Here is a 17,500-nt window from a genome sequence, read left to right as displayed (position 1 = left end):
TGTGTGTGTGTGTGTGTGTGTGTGTGTGTGTGTGTGTGTGTGTGTGTGTGTGTGTGTGTCTAGAGAGAGGGGAGAGGAAAGGTAAGAGAGACGAACAGAGAATGCAATGTAAACAGAATAGGAAGAAGGTGTTAAGGCCAGGACACACCAGCCCGAAAATCGCCGTCGTAGAGTCGATAGGGGGTCGGGAGACGAATCTGTTTGGTGTGTGCCGTAACGTCGGCCGACGTAGAGGTCGTCGGGCTTGTTTTGAGCCTGTCGCCGCCGATTGAACATGTTCAATCGGCGGCGACAGGCTGGCCGACCGTCTTTCATTTGGAGCAATTTGATTGGTGGAGGGCTAGCGAATCAGTGAAGCCCGGAAGTGAGGCGGGTAGCACAAACAGCTAACAACAGCTAGCCATCGTTTTAATGTGTTTGTTCGTTTCGTTTTGAGAGTACTCACATGCATCAACCCTTGTTGACTGCTCGACACCATGCTCGACACTCTCTGCTAAAAATTGTGCTCTTATGGTCCATAAATATAAATACGTATTTCTATCTATGTTTATGCTCTAGAGAGTTGTCCCATCATTTCCGGCTTTCGTATTTTTTCGGGCCACAATACAGATTAGCGCCGCCTGCTGTTATGGAGACATTACGTCCCGCGCAAGCAACAGAGCGTACGGAAAGTCAGCAGTCAGTTTGGTGTGTTCTCTGGCCGCGACGGGAAGCCTGGAGCTTCCTGAAACGGCCGACCCCATTTTTTGCGTAGTCGGAACAAGTAGAAACAAGTCGGACTGGTGTGTCCTGGCCTTTAGAAGCATTAAGTAGTAAAGACTGATGGGGTGGAGTTTTGTCCTCCTTAAATAGGAGCCATTAGTGACTTTGATCTCTAAGCATTTCCCGAAATCGATAAGGTTCGCTGAAACGCTATCAGGTGCATTTTCCAGAATAAAAATCTACTCTTGAATTTGCTTATTGCATACAAAACAGACTCAGATTTTAAAAGAACAAATAAGTTGTGTTTAATTAAACCCAAGCACGTAGTCAGTAGTGTAAAACATATTTGCAGATGCACTGGAGGGTAAAATAGATGTTTGTGTGTGTGTGTGTGTGTGTGTGTGCGCGCGTGTGTGTAGCATTGTTTGTTTGTGTGTGTGTGTGTGCGCGCGTGTGTGTAGCATTGTTTGTTTGTGTGTGTGTGTGTGCGTTCGTGGGGAGAAGGTTAGCTTCCAAGGACTTCTATAAAGTCTCTCACAAACGCAAAACTCAAGAAAGATGTGCATTTTATATGTCTTTTTTGAACACAAGGCCGTGTGTGTGTGTGTGTGTGTGTGTGTGTGTGTGTGTGTGTGTGTGTGTGTGTGTGTGTGTGTGTGTGTGTGTGTGTGTGTGTGTGTGTGTGTGTGTGTGTGTGTGTGTGTGTGTGTGTGTGTGTGTGTGTGTGTAGGGGGATGTGTTTTCATTGTATTCAGGTAAACACAAATACATGTAAATGTCAAAAAGCAGCATGCGTCTGAGCTTTTCTCTTTCCACCCACTTGCTCCTATTGCTTTTCATGCTGTGGTGTGTGTGTGTGTGTGTGTGTGTGTGTGTGTGTGTGTGTGTGTGTGTGTGTGTGTGTGTGTGTGTGTGTGTGTGTGTGTGTGTGTGTGTGTGTGTGTGTGTGTGTGTGTGTGTGTGTGTGTGTGTGTGTGTGTGTGTGTGTGTGTGTGTGTGTGTGTGTGTGTGTGTGTGTGTGTGTGTGTGTGTGTGTGTGCTTGCTCTGCCTGTGGTGACCTCGAGGTTTTGCATATTATGAATGTTTTCAGTTTTAATATCAAAATATGTTGCAGCAGTAGTGTTTGTCAAATTAGAAAATCATATTAGCCAGACTCATCCAATTATATGTACATTAGACAAACCACAGTAAATTACTTTGTGTCAGTTTATCATTACAATTTTCTCAGAATTTGAATCAACACACTAACTTGTATTTAATCATGAATTGAATCGTTATGTTCTTCATATCATCATGATAGGATTCTACTGAAAGTCAATAGCTCATTTTGACCATAGACATTCGTATAGAGAACTTAATGGCAGTACTATTAACTGCACATAGTAAGGTGTGCTATGAGTGGTTTAATGGAATTGCATTGATGGGATAAAAGGTTCTGGACAGACCTTGGACGAGAGTGAAATGCATTAAGTGGACACGTACCGGAAGAATGGTGTAGACTTAATGGATAAAAGGTTAAGGAGAGATTGTGTGTGTGTGTGTGTGTGTGCGCGCGTGTGTGTGTGTGTGTGTGTGTGTGTGTGTGTGTGTGTGTGTGTGTGCACGTAGGCAAGGTGGCCGCCATGGTTGATCCCAGACATAAGGTTTAATTCAAAGGAGCCAATTCAACTATTCAGAATCAGAATCTGCCTTATTGGCCTGATTTGTACATAGACATGAGTTTTACACACAAATATTGGTTCACTACTCTGAATGTACTTAAAGGAATACTTCAGCCATACAGAACCGGCATTCTATCATTGTAAAATCCCTATTATAATATGATGAATGAGGTTTTTCTTCCCTCAGTCTTCCCTCCGTCTTCCCTTGGCCAAACTGTCCTGTTAATCCTAACCCTACTTTTTTCCCATGTGTGATGTCACACATGGGAAAATGTAGGGTTAGACAGTGAGACCATAAAACACGTTCTACTCTTTCAGCCTTTTCTCAGGCTAGGATGAACCGATTTCTAAAATGTTTGCACATTTATGCTACATAGGATCTCAGAGTTCAATACACCTTCATATTCCCACCGGGGAAGTAGGTCTTTAAACAGGGACAGACATAGCGAATAATAATATGGACAACAGAGCTGAACAAATAATGGCAAAGAATAAGAGGACGGTTAAATACAATGTCTATATACAAATCAAATCAAATCAAATCAAATCAGTTTTATTTGTATTGCCCAAAATCACAAATACATTTGTCTCAGTGGGCTTTACATTTCATACAATATGATATATGATATAATATGATATACTATGACACCCTGCCCTTACACTCTTAGCTCGGCTGAGAAAAAAAAACCAAGTAGACTAAAGAGTGAGGGGCCTTTGGTAATTGGATCCTGTGATACAGCGTTTCTTGTTGACTGGAATGATGGTTGGGCATTTGTAGCAGGAAAAGAATCTTCACTGAGATCTGTTGAAGAATTTGGCAAGATGGCGGCCAGCTGCTCGGCACAGACTCACAGACACAAGAGTACAAGTGTGTGTGTGTGTGTGTGTGTGTGTGTGTGTGTGTGTGTGTGTGTGTGTGTGTGTGTGTGTGTGTGACTTGGCTTCTGGGCACTGTGCCTTCATGGTCCTCTGTTTCTCTCTGAAGGAGCTCAAACACATCTCCTCTGAACAGATACTGAGGGCTGGTAGGGGGGTAAGGTGGGGAGTAGGGCTGGTAGGGGGGTAAGGTGGGGAGTAGGGCTGGTAGGGGGTAAGGTGGGGAGTAGGGCTGGTAGGGGGTAAGGTGGGGAGTAGGGCCAGATACTGAGGGCTGGTAGGGGGGTAAGGTGGGGAGTAGGGCTGGTAGGGGGGTAAGGTGGGGAGTAGGGCCAGATATTGAGGGCTGGTAGGGGGGTAAGGTGGGGAGTAGGGCTGGTAGGGGGGTAAGGTGGGGAGTAGGGCCAGATATTGAGGGCTGGTAGGGGGGTAAGGTGGGGAGTAGGGCTGTGCAAAACATATTGATATGGTATCAGCTCCAAAAATCCATATTTTGGAAAGAACATTTTTAAAAATGACTTTTCTAACCCACAGTTAGAAACACCTTGATACCAGTTATTGGCCCATTCCTAATTTTTTTTATTTGTAACCTTTATTTATACAGGTAAATCCCATTGAGACCAGACACTCTTTTTAAGGGAGATATCAGACGCCAATAGCAGTCTAACTATCGGGGGCTCAGAGAGAGAGAGAGAGAGAGAGAGAGAGAGAGAGAGAGAGAGAGAGAGAGAGAGAGAGAGAGAGAGAGAGAGAGAGAGAGAGAGAGAGAGAGAGAGAGAGAGAGAGAGAGAGAGAGGAGAGAGAGAGAGAGAGAGAGAGAGAGAGAGAGCAGACATTTTTTCCTGATGGATTGACGGCAGAAACACTTCCCATTCCCTGCTGTTTCCCTTTAATGAGCGATCCGTCTCACTACTTCCCCCGTTGGCTTCTCCTGCACGTTTTTAATAAGAAAACTATCTTTAGTCCAGTTATCCCTCCTCCTCTTGACTTTCTCTGATAGTGCTAGCTACTAGGAACCTTTAAATATTTCTGAAAAGAGTCGACATTTTACTCTGATGATCATACATTACATGTAACAGCAAACGAGACCATCAGTGGAAAGAATGCTATTTTTATATGTTTTTTCTAAATGCCTTTGTCATGGGTACGCTCACCCAGGAACTATAGCTGGCGTAGTAAAAACACTATACTAGGGGCTGATAGAAGAAACAAAAACTGAAAGTTCCTCAGAGCCACTAAACTGTGTGTGGATTTCAGAAGCTACACATGCCTTCTGTTCACCAATGCTGCCATAGTAGTGGGAGTGTGAGAGAGAGAGAGAGAGAGAGAGAGAGAGAGAGAGAGAGAGAGAGAGAGAGAGCAGGTGTATGCTACTATTTACTACAGTTGAGTTGTGGATTCGTAACGTTATTTTACAGTAGCAAATAAGGGCTACAGTCTGTTACTTAGAATTTAGAATTGATATAATGCAAATGTTGTTTAGGTAATATTTATCTTATTCTACCCTATATATAATAATAATAATAATAATAATTGATTGGATTTATATAGCGCTTTTCAAGGTACTCAAAGCGCTTTACAGGGTTCCAGGTTCAATTCGTTCACACACAGTCATACCGGTGGTGGTAAACTACGATAGTAGCCACAGCTGCCCTGGGGCAGACTGACAGAAGCGTGGCTGCCATTCCGCGCCATCGGCCCCTCCGACCACCACCTCAAACACACAGTAGTCATACACATTCCCACGAGGCAAGGTGGGTGAAGTGTCTTGCCCAGGGACACAACGACCATGACACAAGTGGTCGGGCGGGGATCGAACCGCCAACCCTAGGATCGTTGGCCAACCAGCTTAACCACCTGAGCCACAGTCGCCCCAATCAATGATATATTTGTATCATTCGTTTATTGCACCTTGGGCCAGGGATAAACGCCATTTTGATTCTGATGTATGTCTTGTATATATCAGAACTGACAATAACATTTTTTTTTTTAAACTTTGATGCTTTTGATCCTCAAATCAGGTGAAATGAAGGGGAATAGGGTACAAGTCTTAACTTATAGATATCATCATATGACAACAAAATGACAAAAGTGTCCGTCTAGTCTGATCAGCAGCCAGTATGTTTCTATCAAATGTATTCAATAAAGCCATATAGCTGCCAGTCAATACAATCACACTTCCAATTCACTCTATATTTCAAATCTGTATTCTTGTCATACACTTTGCCAAGCTGTCCAAATGCTTAGTGTATAAGTCTAGAGATATAAAGTGCATTTAAAGTTATCTGGTTTCAGTTATAAAGCAAAAAAAGGTTGTAATTCAATTGCAGAAGACTGAAGCCGTCTCCACATGCAGCCTGTTAATGTGCGTTGCGCATTTTTTACTGGCGCCCTTCGAGTAGGAGTACAGTTGACTACAAGAGGCCATTTAGTGTTTAAGTTTATGTCTGAGAGCTTTTTCTGCCTCTGTCTCTCCATATATCTCTTGTGTGTGTGTGTGTGTGTGTGTGTGTGTGTGTGTGTGTGTGTGTGTGTGTGTGTGTGTGTGTGTGTGTGTGTGTGTGTGTGTGTGTGTGTGTGTGTGTGTGTGTGTGTGTGTGTGTGTGTGTGTGTGTGTGTGTGTGTGTGTGAAGCTGAAGTATAATGTAGAGTTTGACCATTAGTGCAAAGCCACATTCTGGACAAAGTGCCTGAAACATGACAGAAATATATGATCATAAAACGAAAGATTAGATTTACACAGTGTTCAACACCCTTAGAACAAGAATCAAGTATCAAGTCACACTTTATTGTCAATTCTTAAAATATGCAGGCATTTGGGTCCTTAATACATAAGGACCCAAATGGCGTTTGTCTCTGACCCACGGTGCAATAGGAACAATAATAATAATACAATAAAGTCGAATGAGATAAAGATAAACAGAAAAAACGGTATAAAAAAATAGAATAGAAAGTAAAAAGTAGATCAATTAAATTTAAATGTGCAATGTTATGAATGAATGAATGAACAAAGAAGTGCAGGTTGTTATAATCTTATGATGTTACTTGAATGCGATAATGTATCACATCCCAACACAGAAGTAGCAAAGTCATTATTTTTACAAGCACTGGTCAATTTTAAGATTTTTGTCTATTTGCTCCCACAACAGACTTTCTTTCATATTAATGCAAATAAAGGAACCCAATTTCACACACATTTCTCCGATTCTCTGTTCTTATTGGCTGTTGGGACTGTCCATTCACTTTAGCACGACTTTGTTGGTGTCAGGGAGGGACCAAAGAGAACAAGTGGAGCGGTTGAGGTATTTGGATTCGAATCTCTATCCCAACTGCCATTTTCTCCCCAAATCCTCCACCCCAGCTTTAAGGTGTTTATTTCTGTAACCCTAGTCACCTGCATTGCCTTGCCTCACTTGTGTAAACATACAAATATAATTTATATTATACGGCACACACCACAAATTGGGTGCTGCTCAAAAAATAACAAATATACTTGATTGATGTTTTGACCCGATGTCGTTTGGACGCGGTTGATATGTGAAGAGTGACTGTCGGCTCTGTGGGCAAAATATCCTCTAATCTGATCCCCGTGGCTTCAGGGCCAAAGCCAAGCGTAGTGAAGTGTGTGTGCGTGTGTGTGTGTGTGTGTGTGTGTGTGTGTGTGTGTGTGTGTGTGTGTGTGTGTGTGTGTGTGTGTGTGTGTGTGTGTGTGTGTGTGTGTGTGTGTGTGTGTGTGTGTGTGTGTGTGTGTGTGTGTGTGTGTGTGTGTGTGTGTGTGTGTGTGTGTGTGTGTGTGAGTGTGTCTGTCTGCTTGTGTGGAGGGGTCACACGGTTTGACAGCAGAATCAGTCCTGTCTTAGGGCGGGCCACCTGCTCCACTTTGCCCAATGGTGTATGTCCTTTACTAAGATCAGATTGAACAGCTTTATATATTGCATATTTTCATGATTCTTTCTTGACATTCAGTCTGTAGAAAACAAAGAAAGAATTTCATTGTATGACTGACAACATGTTTCTTATTGGGCATATGACAATAAACACTTTGAATCTTGAATCTTAAACCTGCAGTGTGTAGAATTTTGGGTTTTATTTCCTAGCAGATTTTGTAGAAAGTAATTATAATATCCATAAGTACATTTAATTTAGTGCATAATAGCTGAAAAAAAAATTTTTTATAATTTTTTTTTCCCTTAGAAAGGGTCTCATATATGTCCATATTTCTGCATATATAGTGCTGCCATCTTGAAAGTGTCATAGTTGGAATGTCATCAGGTGCATTGTTTAAAATTTAGAATTATTCTTGTCCTTGAAGGCCACTGTAGCTTCTGTTATTATTCAAAAGGGGTGGGGCTACCCAGGGAGCGTTGCATTCTAGAACTTTGTAGAACTTTCTTGATGATGTCATATTACACACTGCACCTTTAAGTCACTAGTGACGGGAATAATTGGACAAATGGGTTCAATAGATAGTTTGACCAAGACGCTAGGTTTAGACCGGGATGATATTCTGATGGTATGATTGAGCAAAAATACCACAATTTCATTGTATCACGGTATTGCTATTGCAGCTCATAAAATGTGCTATTTTTCAAGTGTCTATGTAAAAAAGAACAATATTTCTTGCAGATTTTTCCAATTTTGAACATATAGAATATTCCGCTCACTACATTTGATCGTGGGGAAGCCAAAATCATGATCATTATTAACATTTGATTAATTGTGCAGGGCTAAACTCTAGTAGACACTGTACGCTTATATGCTGAATTCGTGCTATTCTTCAAATGTCAGTATTTCTGACAATATGGAGGTGACAGAGAAAACTCCCAACTTCCCACATTGAAATTCAAAAACAAAACCTTTTCCCCACAACAAATGGAGACCTAACATGTTATTTGTCCTTCTCAAACGGGTGCCCCCTGCCTCCTGCCTACTGCCTCCTGCCTCCTACCTCCTGCCTACTGCCTGGGGGTTGATTTTGAACCCTATTGTTCTTTTGATTTGCGTCATTAAGGCATGAAGGAAAGGCTATTTTGAGGCTGCTTTTGTGTGATTGTCAATCAAACATAATGGTGATGGCGTCTCGTTGTTTTTGCCATCGCAGATCCTCCCACGCGTCCCATATGTATTTCATTGTTTTCATGATTTGGATTGTTTGACTCATAGCTGAATAGATGATGGTAGCCAATGCAATAGCAAATGGTCTGCTAAGTTTTAGGCTTCGAAATAGGTAGTCAGTAACCCATCAATAATGGCACAGGTGCAAAGACCAAGCTAAATTGGGGAAGCATTGAAAATCACACCAGTACTTCACTCCCGTCCCAATACCTTAATAAAGCTATACTCACAATTGTTCTCAAATCAGTTGGTTTCTGATGAGGTAAAATACACACGGACTAAATCACGGAAAACCATATTATCCTTCCCCCACTTACAGTAGTGCAATTAACAATCATGTGAGCATTTAACATTGCAATTCCATTTCTTCGCTGAGCATGCTAAGCTAATTGCATAGAAGGAAGAAATCAGTCATCACATTTATTTCATATCGGATGATGGCATTGATTAATGTAGGTGTCACAATCGTTCTATCAACACGAGGGAGTATATTGTAAGCAGTAGGTCAATCAAATCAAATCAAATCAGTTGTATTTGTATTTGTATGTAATATCACAAATAGGCATGTGCCTCAGTGGGCTTCACATTCCACAGGATGACTTTTTTTTAAAGTGTAATTTAAAAAAAAAAACTGTAAGTGTGGTCCAATCACCAAGCACATTATGTAAATTCGCTGCTACTTGTATTTTGACCTGTTTACCAGTTGCACACAATGATGTTATTTTGGATGAATATTTCAACCTTTCAAAGTGTTTGTCTGAGAGTGTGTGATTGTAGTGCATTGCCACATTAGGAGGCTGTCAGTCAGTACAAAGTGCCACAGACCGCTGAGGCTGTCAGTCAGTACAAAGTGCCACAGACCGCTGAGGTTGATTATGAGTTTGAATCCTTTCTCCTGCTGAGCTGCTTTCTGGCAACATCTGTCTCCTCTCTACTGGAATGAACAAAACATATGAGAAAGAAATTTAGAAGATTTTCATTTTTTCATTTAAACTTTGTTTATACTCGTATGATCAGTGGAGGGGCGTCCCTCATTTGCAATGACACGGATGAAAATAATAACGAACAAAATAAAAAAAATAAAAATGAACACGTAGTGCAGAGAAAGAAAAGGAAGGAGTAGCAGCTTGATAGAAATGTTGTTATTGTTTGTTTGTATTGTATTTTTGGATGAAGAGAAATGGATAAAGAGAACAGAAGAGGAGAGGAATCAATAACAAAGTTGTTAAACAGAGGAATCCTATCAGTGCCAGAGCGAAGGTGTTATAACTGTAGCAGAACAAGGTGCGAAGACTCCAATAATGTGTTTGTGTGTTTGTGTGTGTGTGTGTGTGTGTGTGTGTGTGTGTGTGTGTGTGTGTGTGTGTGTGTGTGTGTGTGTGAAAAAGAGAAACATGGAGAGAATGGAAGGATGGCAAACAGAGAGTCTGTCTGCTAACAATATGGGAATGTGAACGTCTTATAAGAAGCTCCTCTGGTATTAAGACACCTGTCACACACACACACACACACACACACACACACACACACACACACACACACACACACACACACACACACACACACACACACACACACACACACACACACACACACACACACACACACACACACACACACTCACACGCACACACAAGCTTGGCTCAGACCATGGAAAACAATGTTTTTTTTCTCTTGATCTATTAGGACTGCGCATTGTTGTGATTTCTGAATACACAACACATTGTTCCACCATGTGTTTATAACTGGACGTGGCTGTTACACATATCTTATATCTGTTTGAAAGCACGTATAAACTGTAAACTTTAACTTTGCCTGATTGAAACCGTTCATGCATTTACGTAATATCGTCAACAATAGCTGTTTTCCATAAACATGTGTTTGACACCTGCATGGAAACTTGTAAATGGAATCCGTGGTAAATCTCCTTATATTCCTATTATTTTTTTATACTCAAGAAGACATCTTATTTTGTATATATTCATGTGTCATCATTTCATATAAAAATCCTGGTTTTGTAGATATTGTATGTTTAACTAAATATGTTCTTCTGATATCTACATCAAGTTACACCACTTATACAAGAACAGGAATCCTTAGTATGATCGCTGTGCTAGTTGTATTGCTCCATAAATGTTACCAATATTGATAGAGTTATTGTAATGCTAATCATTTGAAAGCAAACGTTAATACTAGTCTCCATGTATACAAGGACATTCAAGTTAATGTATCACGTTAGACTAAATTAACATTTTTGGATCATTTGAAAACATACAGGTCTGTTAGATGGGGGGTGGCAGTAGCATTGTGCGAGCTGGCTTTACCTGGGCTTTATCAACTGTTTCTTCTCTGTATATTTCACTCACTCACTCAGTGGGTCAAGGACACAGGTATGGTCTGTAAGGAGGCCATTCAGGGTGTGTTTGTCCCCTTTACCTCCAGTCATATGTCTCTCTGACTCACGCACGCACGCACGCACGCACGCACGCACGCACGCACGCACGCACGCACGCACGCACGCACGCACGCACGCACGCACACACACGCACACACACACAGTCAAGCTTGGCTCACACCATGGCAAACAATTAGTTTTTATGGGATCTATTAGGACTGCATTGTTGCGGTGTGTGTGTGTGTGTGTGTGTGTGTGTGTAACAGGTGTGTCAGGTTAAACATATTTTTCATCTTCTCGACAAAATAACTCACCAGTTCTGATAGATGGACAAAACGACACTAAGCTCATCTTGGAAAGCAATTTGCAGTGTGGAAATGTACATGTGGTCGGTGAAATGACAGCTGTTGCAAAGAAAGGGAGGAGATTTGGCATTGCGACACAATTCTGTCACTGATTTCACCTCCTGGGACGTTTCATATAGTTTGATACAGAGGTGCTTTGTCACTAGATATAGGACAACACAAAACAAACACACCCAACCCCTTACATCATGGCTTAAGGGCTGCTCAATAATCCAAAACACATCTGTCTGAGTTTACAATTAAGACACGTGCAACATAGTTTGATGTAATGGCTCAGCTCAAAGCATCTTTCCAGTCAAATTTAAACTATGCAAGAGAAAGAAAATGGATTCCAGGGTGGGTGGATGGATGGATGGATGGACGGACGGACGGACGGACGGACGGACGGACGGACGGACGGACGGACGGACAGACAGACAGATGGACGGACAGATGGACGGACGGACGGACGGATGTCAGACCATATCACTTCCTTATTTAGGCCAACCTTCTCCAGGCAGTTTGCTTTGCGCACACACACACACACACACACACACACACACACACACACACACACACACACACACACACACACACACACACACACACACACACACACACACACACACACACACACACACACACACACACACACACAGAATTCAGCCCTGGGCTTAACACTGGCACTGGGGCACTGACGGGACTTGCTGGAAATGTCAGCTTCTTAAACCATTGAAACACACAGAGGGAGAGGTGTAGCCTGGAACAGCAGGACATGCCTTCAGCCATATTATAGAACAGTCTGACATATGAGAGGAACATACAGTTTAACAGCCTCCTATAGCAAACACAATAGCATAGTTTGTAGCGCTGCTTCTGTCCACAAACTGTTGGTCATGACTTGCAAAGGGAGTGACACCTCTTCTATATAAACTCTCTCTGGCTGACACAGGTCTCTTCTTATTATGTTTTCGTGTTGTCCTTCCATCCGCAGACAGAACACTGATGACAATTGCACTTGATCGTTGCTCGGCTATTACCGCAGTGTATATTCAGAAACGATTGAAATAGCGTAGCGGGAATCTCATTGAAACAGAGTGTAACGTCGTAGAACAGCGCGATGGGATGATTTGAAATGTAAAATACAATTTAAAAATGGAATGCATAAGGAAATAGGGCGAAACAAACTGGTATATCGTTAGAACATAGTGCAGTATTGTGTGCTCAACTGGTAAATTGTGTGTGTGTGTGTGTGTGTGTGTGTGTTTGTGTGTGTGTGTGTGTGTGTGTGTGTGTGTGTGTGAGAAAAGAGGCACCACTTTTAGGCCTCCTAAAAATAGTCTAAAAATGCCTTGAAATGTTCCAGTGCAGCAGAGAATAGCCCAATGTTAAAACGCCACCAGAGAGAGAATGTATGACACGGTGATTCAACCTTGTCGGAATGTCACAAAGTGTTCCGCTATGTCACTGTCTGTGTCCTGCTCAGTAGCTCGGTTTCTCTTGAATGTATAAGAGTTTTTTTATTAGATATTTATTTCTAAGGACATTCCTACGGAAGAGGATTGGGGCCACACATAAGAAAAAAATATTGAGTTCTGACCTTTTTTCTCAGAATTCTGACTTTAAATTCAGAACTTCATTTTTATTTTATGGTTGGCCTAATCCTCTTCCGTACATTCCTGATTTGTTGCATGACTTCTTTCCTCATTATATCATGTAGGGAATAAGGTGTCTATTTAGTCTGGCACTTTGTATGTCAGAATTCAGAAATCTGTTCTTCTGGAAATGAGTTGAATTTTAAGTTGGTTCCTTTTCATTCTCCTTTCTGACTTATTAGGATTTGCAGCAGTAGCAGTTGCGTTAAGAAATGGATAGATGGATGGATGGATGGATGGATGGATGGATAGATAGATAGATAGATAGATAGATAGATAGATAGATAGATAGATAGATAGATAGATAGATAGATAGATAGATAGATAGATAGATAGATAGATAGATAGATAGATAGATAGATAGATAGATAGATAGATAGATAGGGAGAAAACCAATCTCTCTCTCTCTCTTTCTCTCTCTCTCTCTCTCTCTCTCTCTCTCTCTCTCTCTCTCTCTGTCCCCCTCAGCGATTACAGCTCTGCTCTGATCGTGGGGCGAGTGCTCTGACCCTCTGTGTGGGCTGCCTGTGTGGCCTTCACCGATAAGAACATGCCTGAGTCCACACACACACACACACACACACACACACACACACACACACACACACACACACATGCCTGAATCTATGTACATGAGTGGGCTGGATGGTGGTTAGAGAGCTAGAAAAAGATGAACACATTTTCTGAATTAGAAAAACCTTTAGGTACATTTTGTTTTGGTTTAGTCTTAAATGATGTGATACATGTGTCTGAACATGCTTTACTCTATCAATGTATTGTATTGAACCTTTATTTAACCAGGCATGTTATTACTCTAAACACACTCTTATTTACAATGACTGAGTCTGGCAAGTGACAAAAGCTTAGTTCAGTCGTATAGAAATTAGGTGATACATGGGACCGATAATACGAAACCTGCTTTCAATTTCAGGTCAAGGTGATGAAAATATTGCAAAGTTCATTTATTTTTATTTTTTTATTATTATCTTTTGATGGAGGCATTAAAACATGGCCGCCATTAGCTGACAGTGGATTAAAGTGTTTTTTTTTGGGGGCGACATGAGCTCATAATAGAGACACAGACGCATCCTCCTAAATGCCAATCCCATCTGGAGAGCCTGTCTCCACTTTCGTTCTTCTTTGGTTCCCATTCAGACACATTTATAAAGACTATTTATTCACTTTGAACAAGCTCTTGAATATGCACGCAATTCACATGTATTAAAACCTACGAGGAACTGTTATGCTTATGAAACAGTCTGCTTTTTCCTCTGATGATCACAAATGACCTGTAACAGCAGACAAGACCCTATAAGTGAAAATAATTTTCTATATAATTATTTATAATGCATTTGCTCGGGTACAATATCCCGGTAACTCGGACAAAACGATTCACAGCAGACAGACCGGAACTTAGTCACATATTAATACATTGACATAAATTTAAGTTCTACAATTCAACAGTTCAAATAAAGTGGAAATGTATTAAAATCCCAGTATGTTTAAAACATTATTTATCTAATAAAAACTTAAGCGAAAACCAACTCTTCATCGACAACTGAACAGACACTATCATTAAAACACCAGCGCTGTTTAAAAGCGTCCGAGAGAGAGAGAGAGAGAGAGAGAGAGAGAGAGAGAGAGAGAGAGAGCGAGAGAGTGGAAAGAAGTGGAAGAAAGAAAGAAAGAAGGGAGATAGAGAGAGAGACTCCACATTATACATACATAACATGATCATGGTGAACTCAGTCTGTCTTTCGAGGCACTTAACAGTAATTGCTTTAAGCTGAAGTGACCTTTCCACTGCATCAGAATGTTAGACGGTGGCTCGCTGGCTGTTTAAGTGCTTTGGTGGTTAAGTTTTAGATGTTTTTTGTCTTGTTTTGATGTCACTGAACAATTTGTGCAGTCAATCACTTTTGTGTGGTGAAACCAAGGCTAAGCTTAGCATCTATCTATCTATCTATCTATCTATCTATCTATCTATCTATCTATCTATCTATCTATCTATCTATCTATCTATCTATCTATCTATCTATCTATCTATCTATCTATCTATCTATCTATCTATCTATCTATCTATCTATCTATCTATCTATCTATCTATCTATCTATCTATCTATCTATCTATCTATCTATCTATCTATCCATTCATCTATCTAACACACTCAGACAGCGTGTGGCAATCTCTTTCTGTGCAGTTGCGTGTCTCCCTTTGCTGTGTGTGTGTGTGTGTGTGTGTGTGTGTGTGTGTGTGTGTGTGTGTGAATTGAACATTTGGAGGATTATTGCAATCTCTTGGCTCTAGTTTTACGTGTGTGTCTCTCTTTCTGTCTCTTCACAGGAAGTCCATGAAATCCTGAAGGAATATGAACTGAAGTACTGCTTTGTGGACCGCAACAAAGGCACAGGTAAAACTCACTCCTAACCACACACACACACACACACACACACACACACACACACACACACACACACACACACACACACACACACACACACACACACACACACACACACACACACACACACACACACACACACACACACACACACACACACACACACACACACACACACACACACACACGCACAAACAAACACAAACAACACTTGTACTCCTATACTTGTGAGGACCCTCATCGACAAAATGCATTCCCTAACTCTTACTTGAACTACCAATTTTAAATACCTAACCCCAACATTTACTGTAAACTTAACGCACATTCTAGCCCCCAAAACAAAGTCTTAACTATTTAACAGACATTTTGAAGAATAGAGGACTTTCCTAAATGTCCTAAAGCTAAAACTGTATGTGGTCCTCACAAAGATAGACATACAAACACACACACACAAATACAGCTTTGCTTGAATTAACCTGTAAACACAAACCCTAAACATACAGTCATGTTATATCTGTCATCCCAAGTATTGATCTGATCAGTGTGAATGGAGTGAGGCTGTAGGAATGAGTGGAACATGTGAATGGTTTTACTTAATGTAGAATTGTGCTGTTGGATGGGTAGATATACTTCAGCATGTTATTATAGTGACCTGTCTGACTGACTGACTGACTGACTGACTGACTGACTGACTGACTGACTGACTGACTGACTGACTGACTGACTGACTGACTGACATACAGTATAATTGACTCTGAACTGACTCAATTTAACCTAAATTTAAACATTATTGTAGTGTTCTCGTGCAGTGTGTTGTACATACAATCCCGTTTTACATACAATTATTTCAGAAATAAATGCAAGAAAATTAAATGAATGCCTGGAAAGACAACACAATTATGGTTCAGTTTTATGATGAAATCGCTGTTTTTCAGGGCTTCTAGGTGTACCTAAAATAACAAGGCAACTTTGTGTAACATTTTGGCCAAAGAAAGCATAGTTTCTTTTAAGTGCACTTTGGGTGAAAGTTACTGTAACTTGGCTTGGTTGACATGACTTCTGCATACTTTCTTCTATTATTCAGTTACTGAGAATACTATTTTTGAGTTGAGGATTAGAGGGTTTTTTTTGCCCCATAGCTTGACTGCTGCCGAGGTGAATCAATTAAAAAATCACAATCATAGACACGTCACTTGGAGTTGAAGTTTACAGGATTAATCTCTTAGTCAGGTTGGATGGACTCTGCAGTGTCACATACAGTAGAAAATAGCATGAGGTTTAGCATCCGTTTTCCCGTGACTTCCTCGTCACATAATACTGTTAAGCTTAACTACTTCATGCCTAAATGAACTTTTAACCATCAGTTAGACACATTTACTTGTCTGTAAACAAGCACAAGTATAAAAGTGAACGGCTCATTTTGTACGCTCTACCACATCCTCTTTCCCCACCTTCTGAAAATGCTCGGTACTCATGAAACTGGAAATACAAGAAGTCACACACAAGCACACACACACACACACACACACACACACACACACACACATACACACACATACATACACATACACACTCACTCACTCACTCACTCACTCACTCACTCACTCACTCACTCACTCACTCACTCACTCACTCACTCACTCACTCACACTCTCTCTCACCCCCCTCCCCCACCCTCCCCTCCACACACACAGTGAGCTGACCCCCTGCCCTTAGAGTGTGTCCCTTTCCAGGGAAATCTCACATAGTGTCTATATTTAGTCCGTGCCGTCAGCCCCAGACCCTGAAATATAACTCTTTCAGTATGAAGCGGTCCGCGGTAAACTGATATCAAAGCACCAGCCTGTCCAGAAGGTTAATGGGGATTCAGATTCTAACATTTTGTTCAGATTCCTAATTAAACACAGGCACACACGTTACTATACGTATTAGGCTGCTGTGGTGACATTGTACTAAGTGGGCTAAACGGGAGGAAAATCCAACATCAAGAACATCAGGGAAAACCAGTGTTGGGGAGTAGTGAACTGCCTTTAATTACATTTAATTAAATAGTTTAACTACATTTTGCAGTAGCAGGCAAGGCAAGGCAATGCAAGGCAAGGCAAGGCACGTTTATTTATAAAGCACAATTCAGACACAAGGCCATTCAAAGTGCTTTACAGGGGCAAGATTAAAATACATAATACACATTAGAAAAGCGAATGAATAGAAAAAGGTAGTTCAACTACATTCATAATTGCATATGGATTAAAGTAGTAACGGTACATTGCATTTTAGCATTTCTTTTGTGTAGTGAACTGCTAAAACTTCAAACTACAATTTTGTTTTGGCCATATAAGGAATGTAATA

The 17,500-nt window shown here is 41.0% G+C and overlaps 1 protein-coding gene across 1 annotated transcript in view; it reads left to right on the top strand.

The window, feature by feature from the left end:
- raver2 (ribonucleoprotein, PTB-binding 2) overlaps positions 1–17,500 on the top strand; it is a gene marked incomplete at both ends in the record, with an annotated part of 69,365 nt that overhangs the window by 2,875 nt on the left and 48,990 nt on the right. Inside the window, one exon of the mRNA XM_080033344.1 lies at positions 15,094–15,160. Coding sequence (XP_079889470.1) covers positions 15,094–15,160 — 67 coding nt within the window. The remainder of the gene's footprint in view (positions 1–15,093; positions 15,161–17,500) is intronic.

The sequence above is a fragment of the Ammodytes marinus genome (assembly GCF_949987685.1).
Source record: "Ammodytes marinus genome assembly, chromosome: 8".
In the NCBI taxonomy this organism is placed as follows: domain Eukaryota; kingdom Metazoa; phylum Chordata; class Actinopteri; order Uranoscopiformes; family Ammodytidae; genus Ammodytes; species Ammodytes marinus.
The sequence above is the reverse complement of the archived record's forward strand: the minus strand, read 5'-3'. Positions and strand labels throughout refer to the sequence as shown.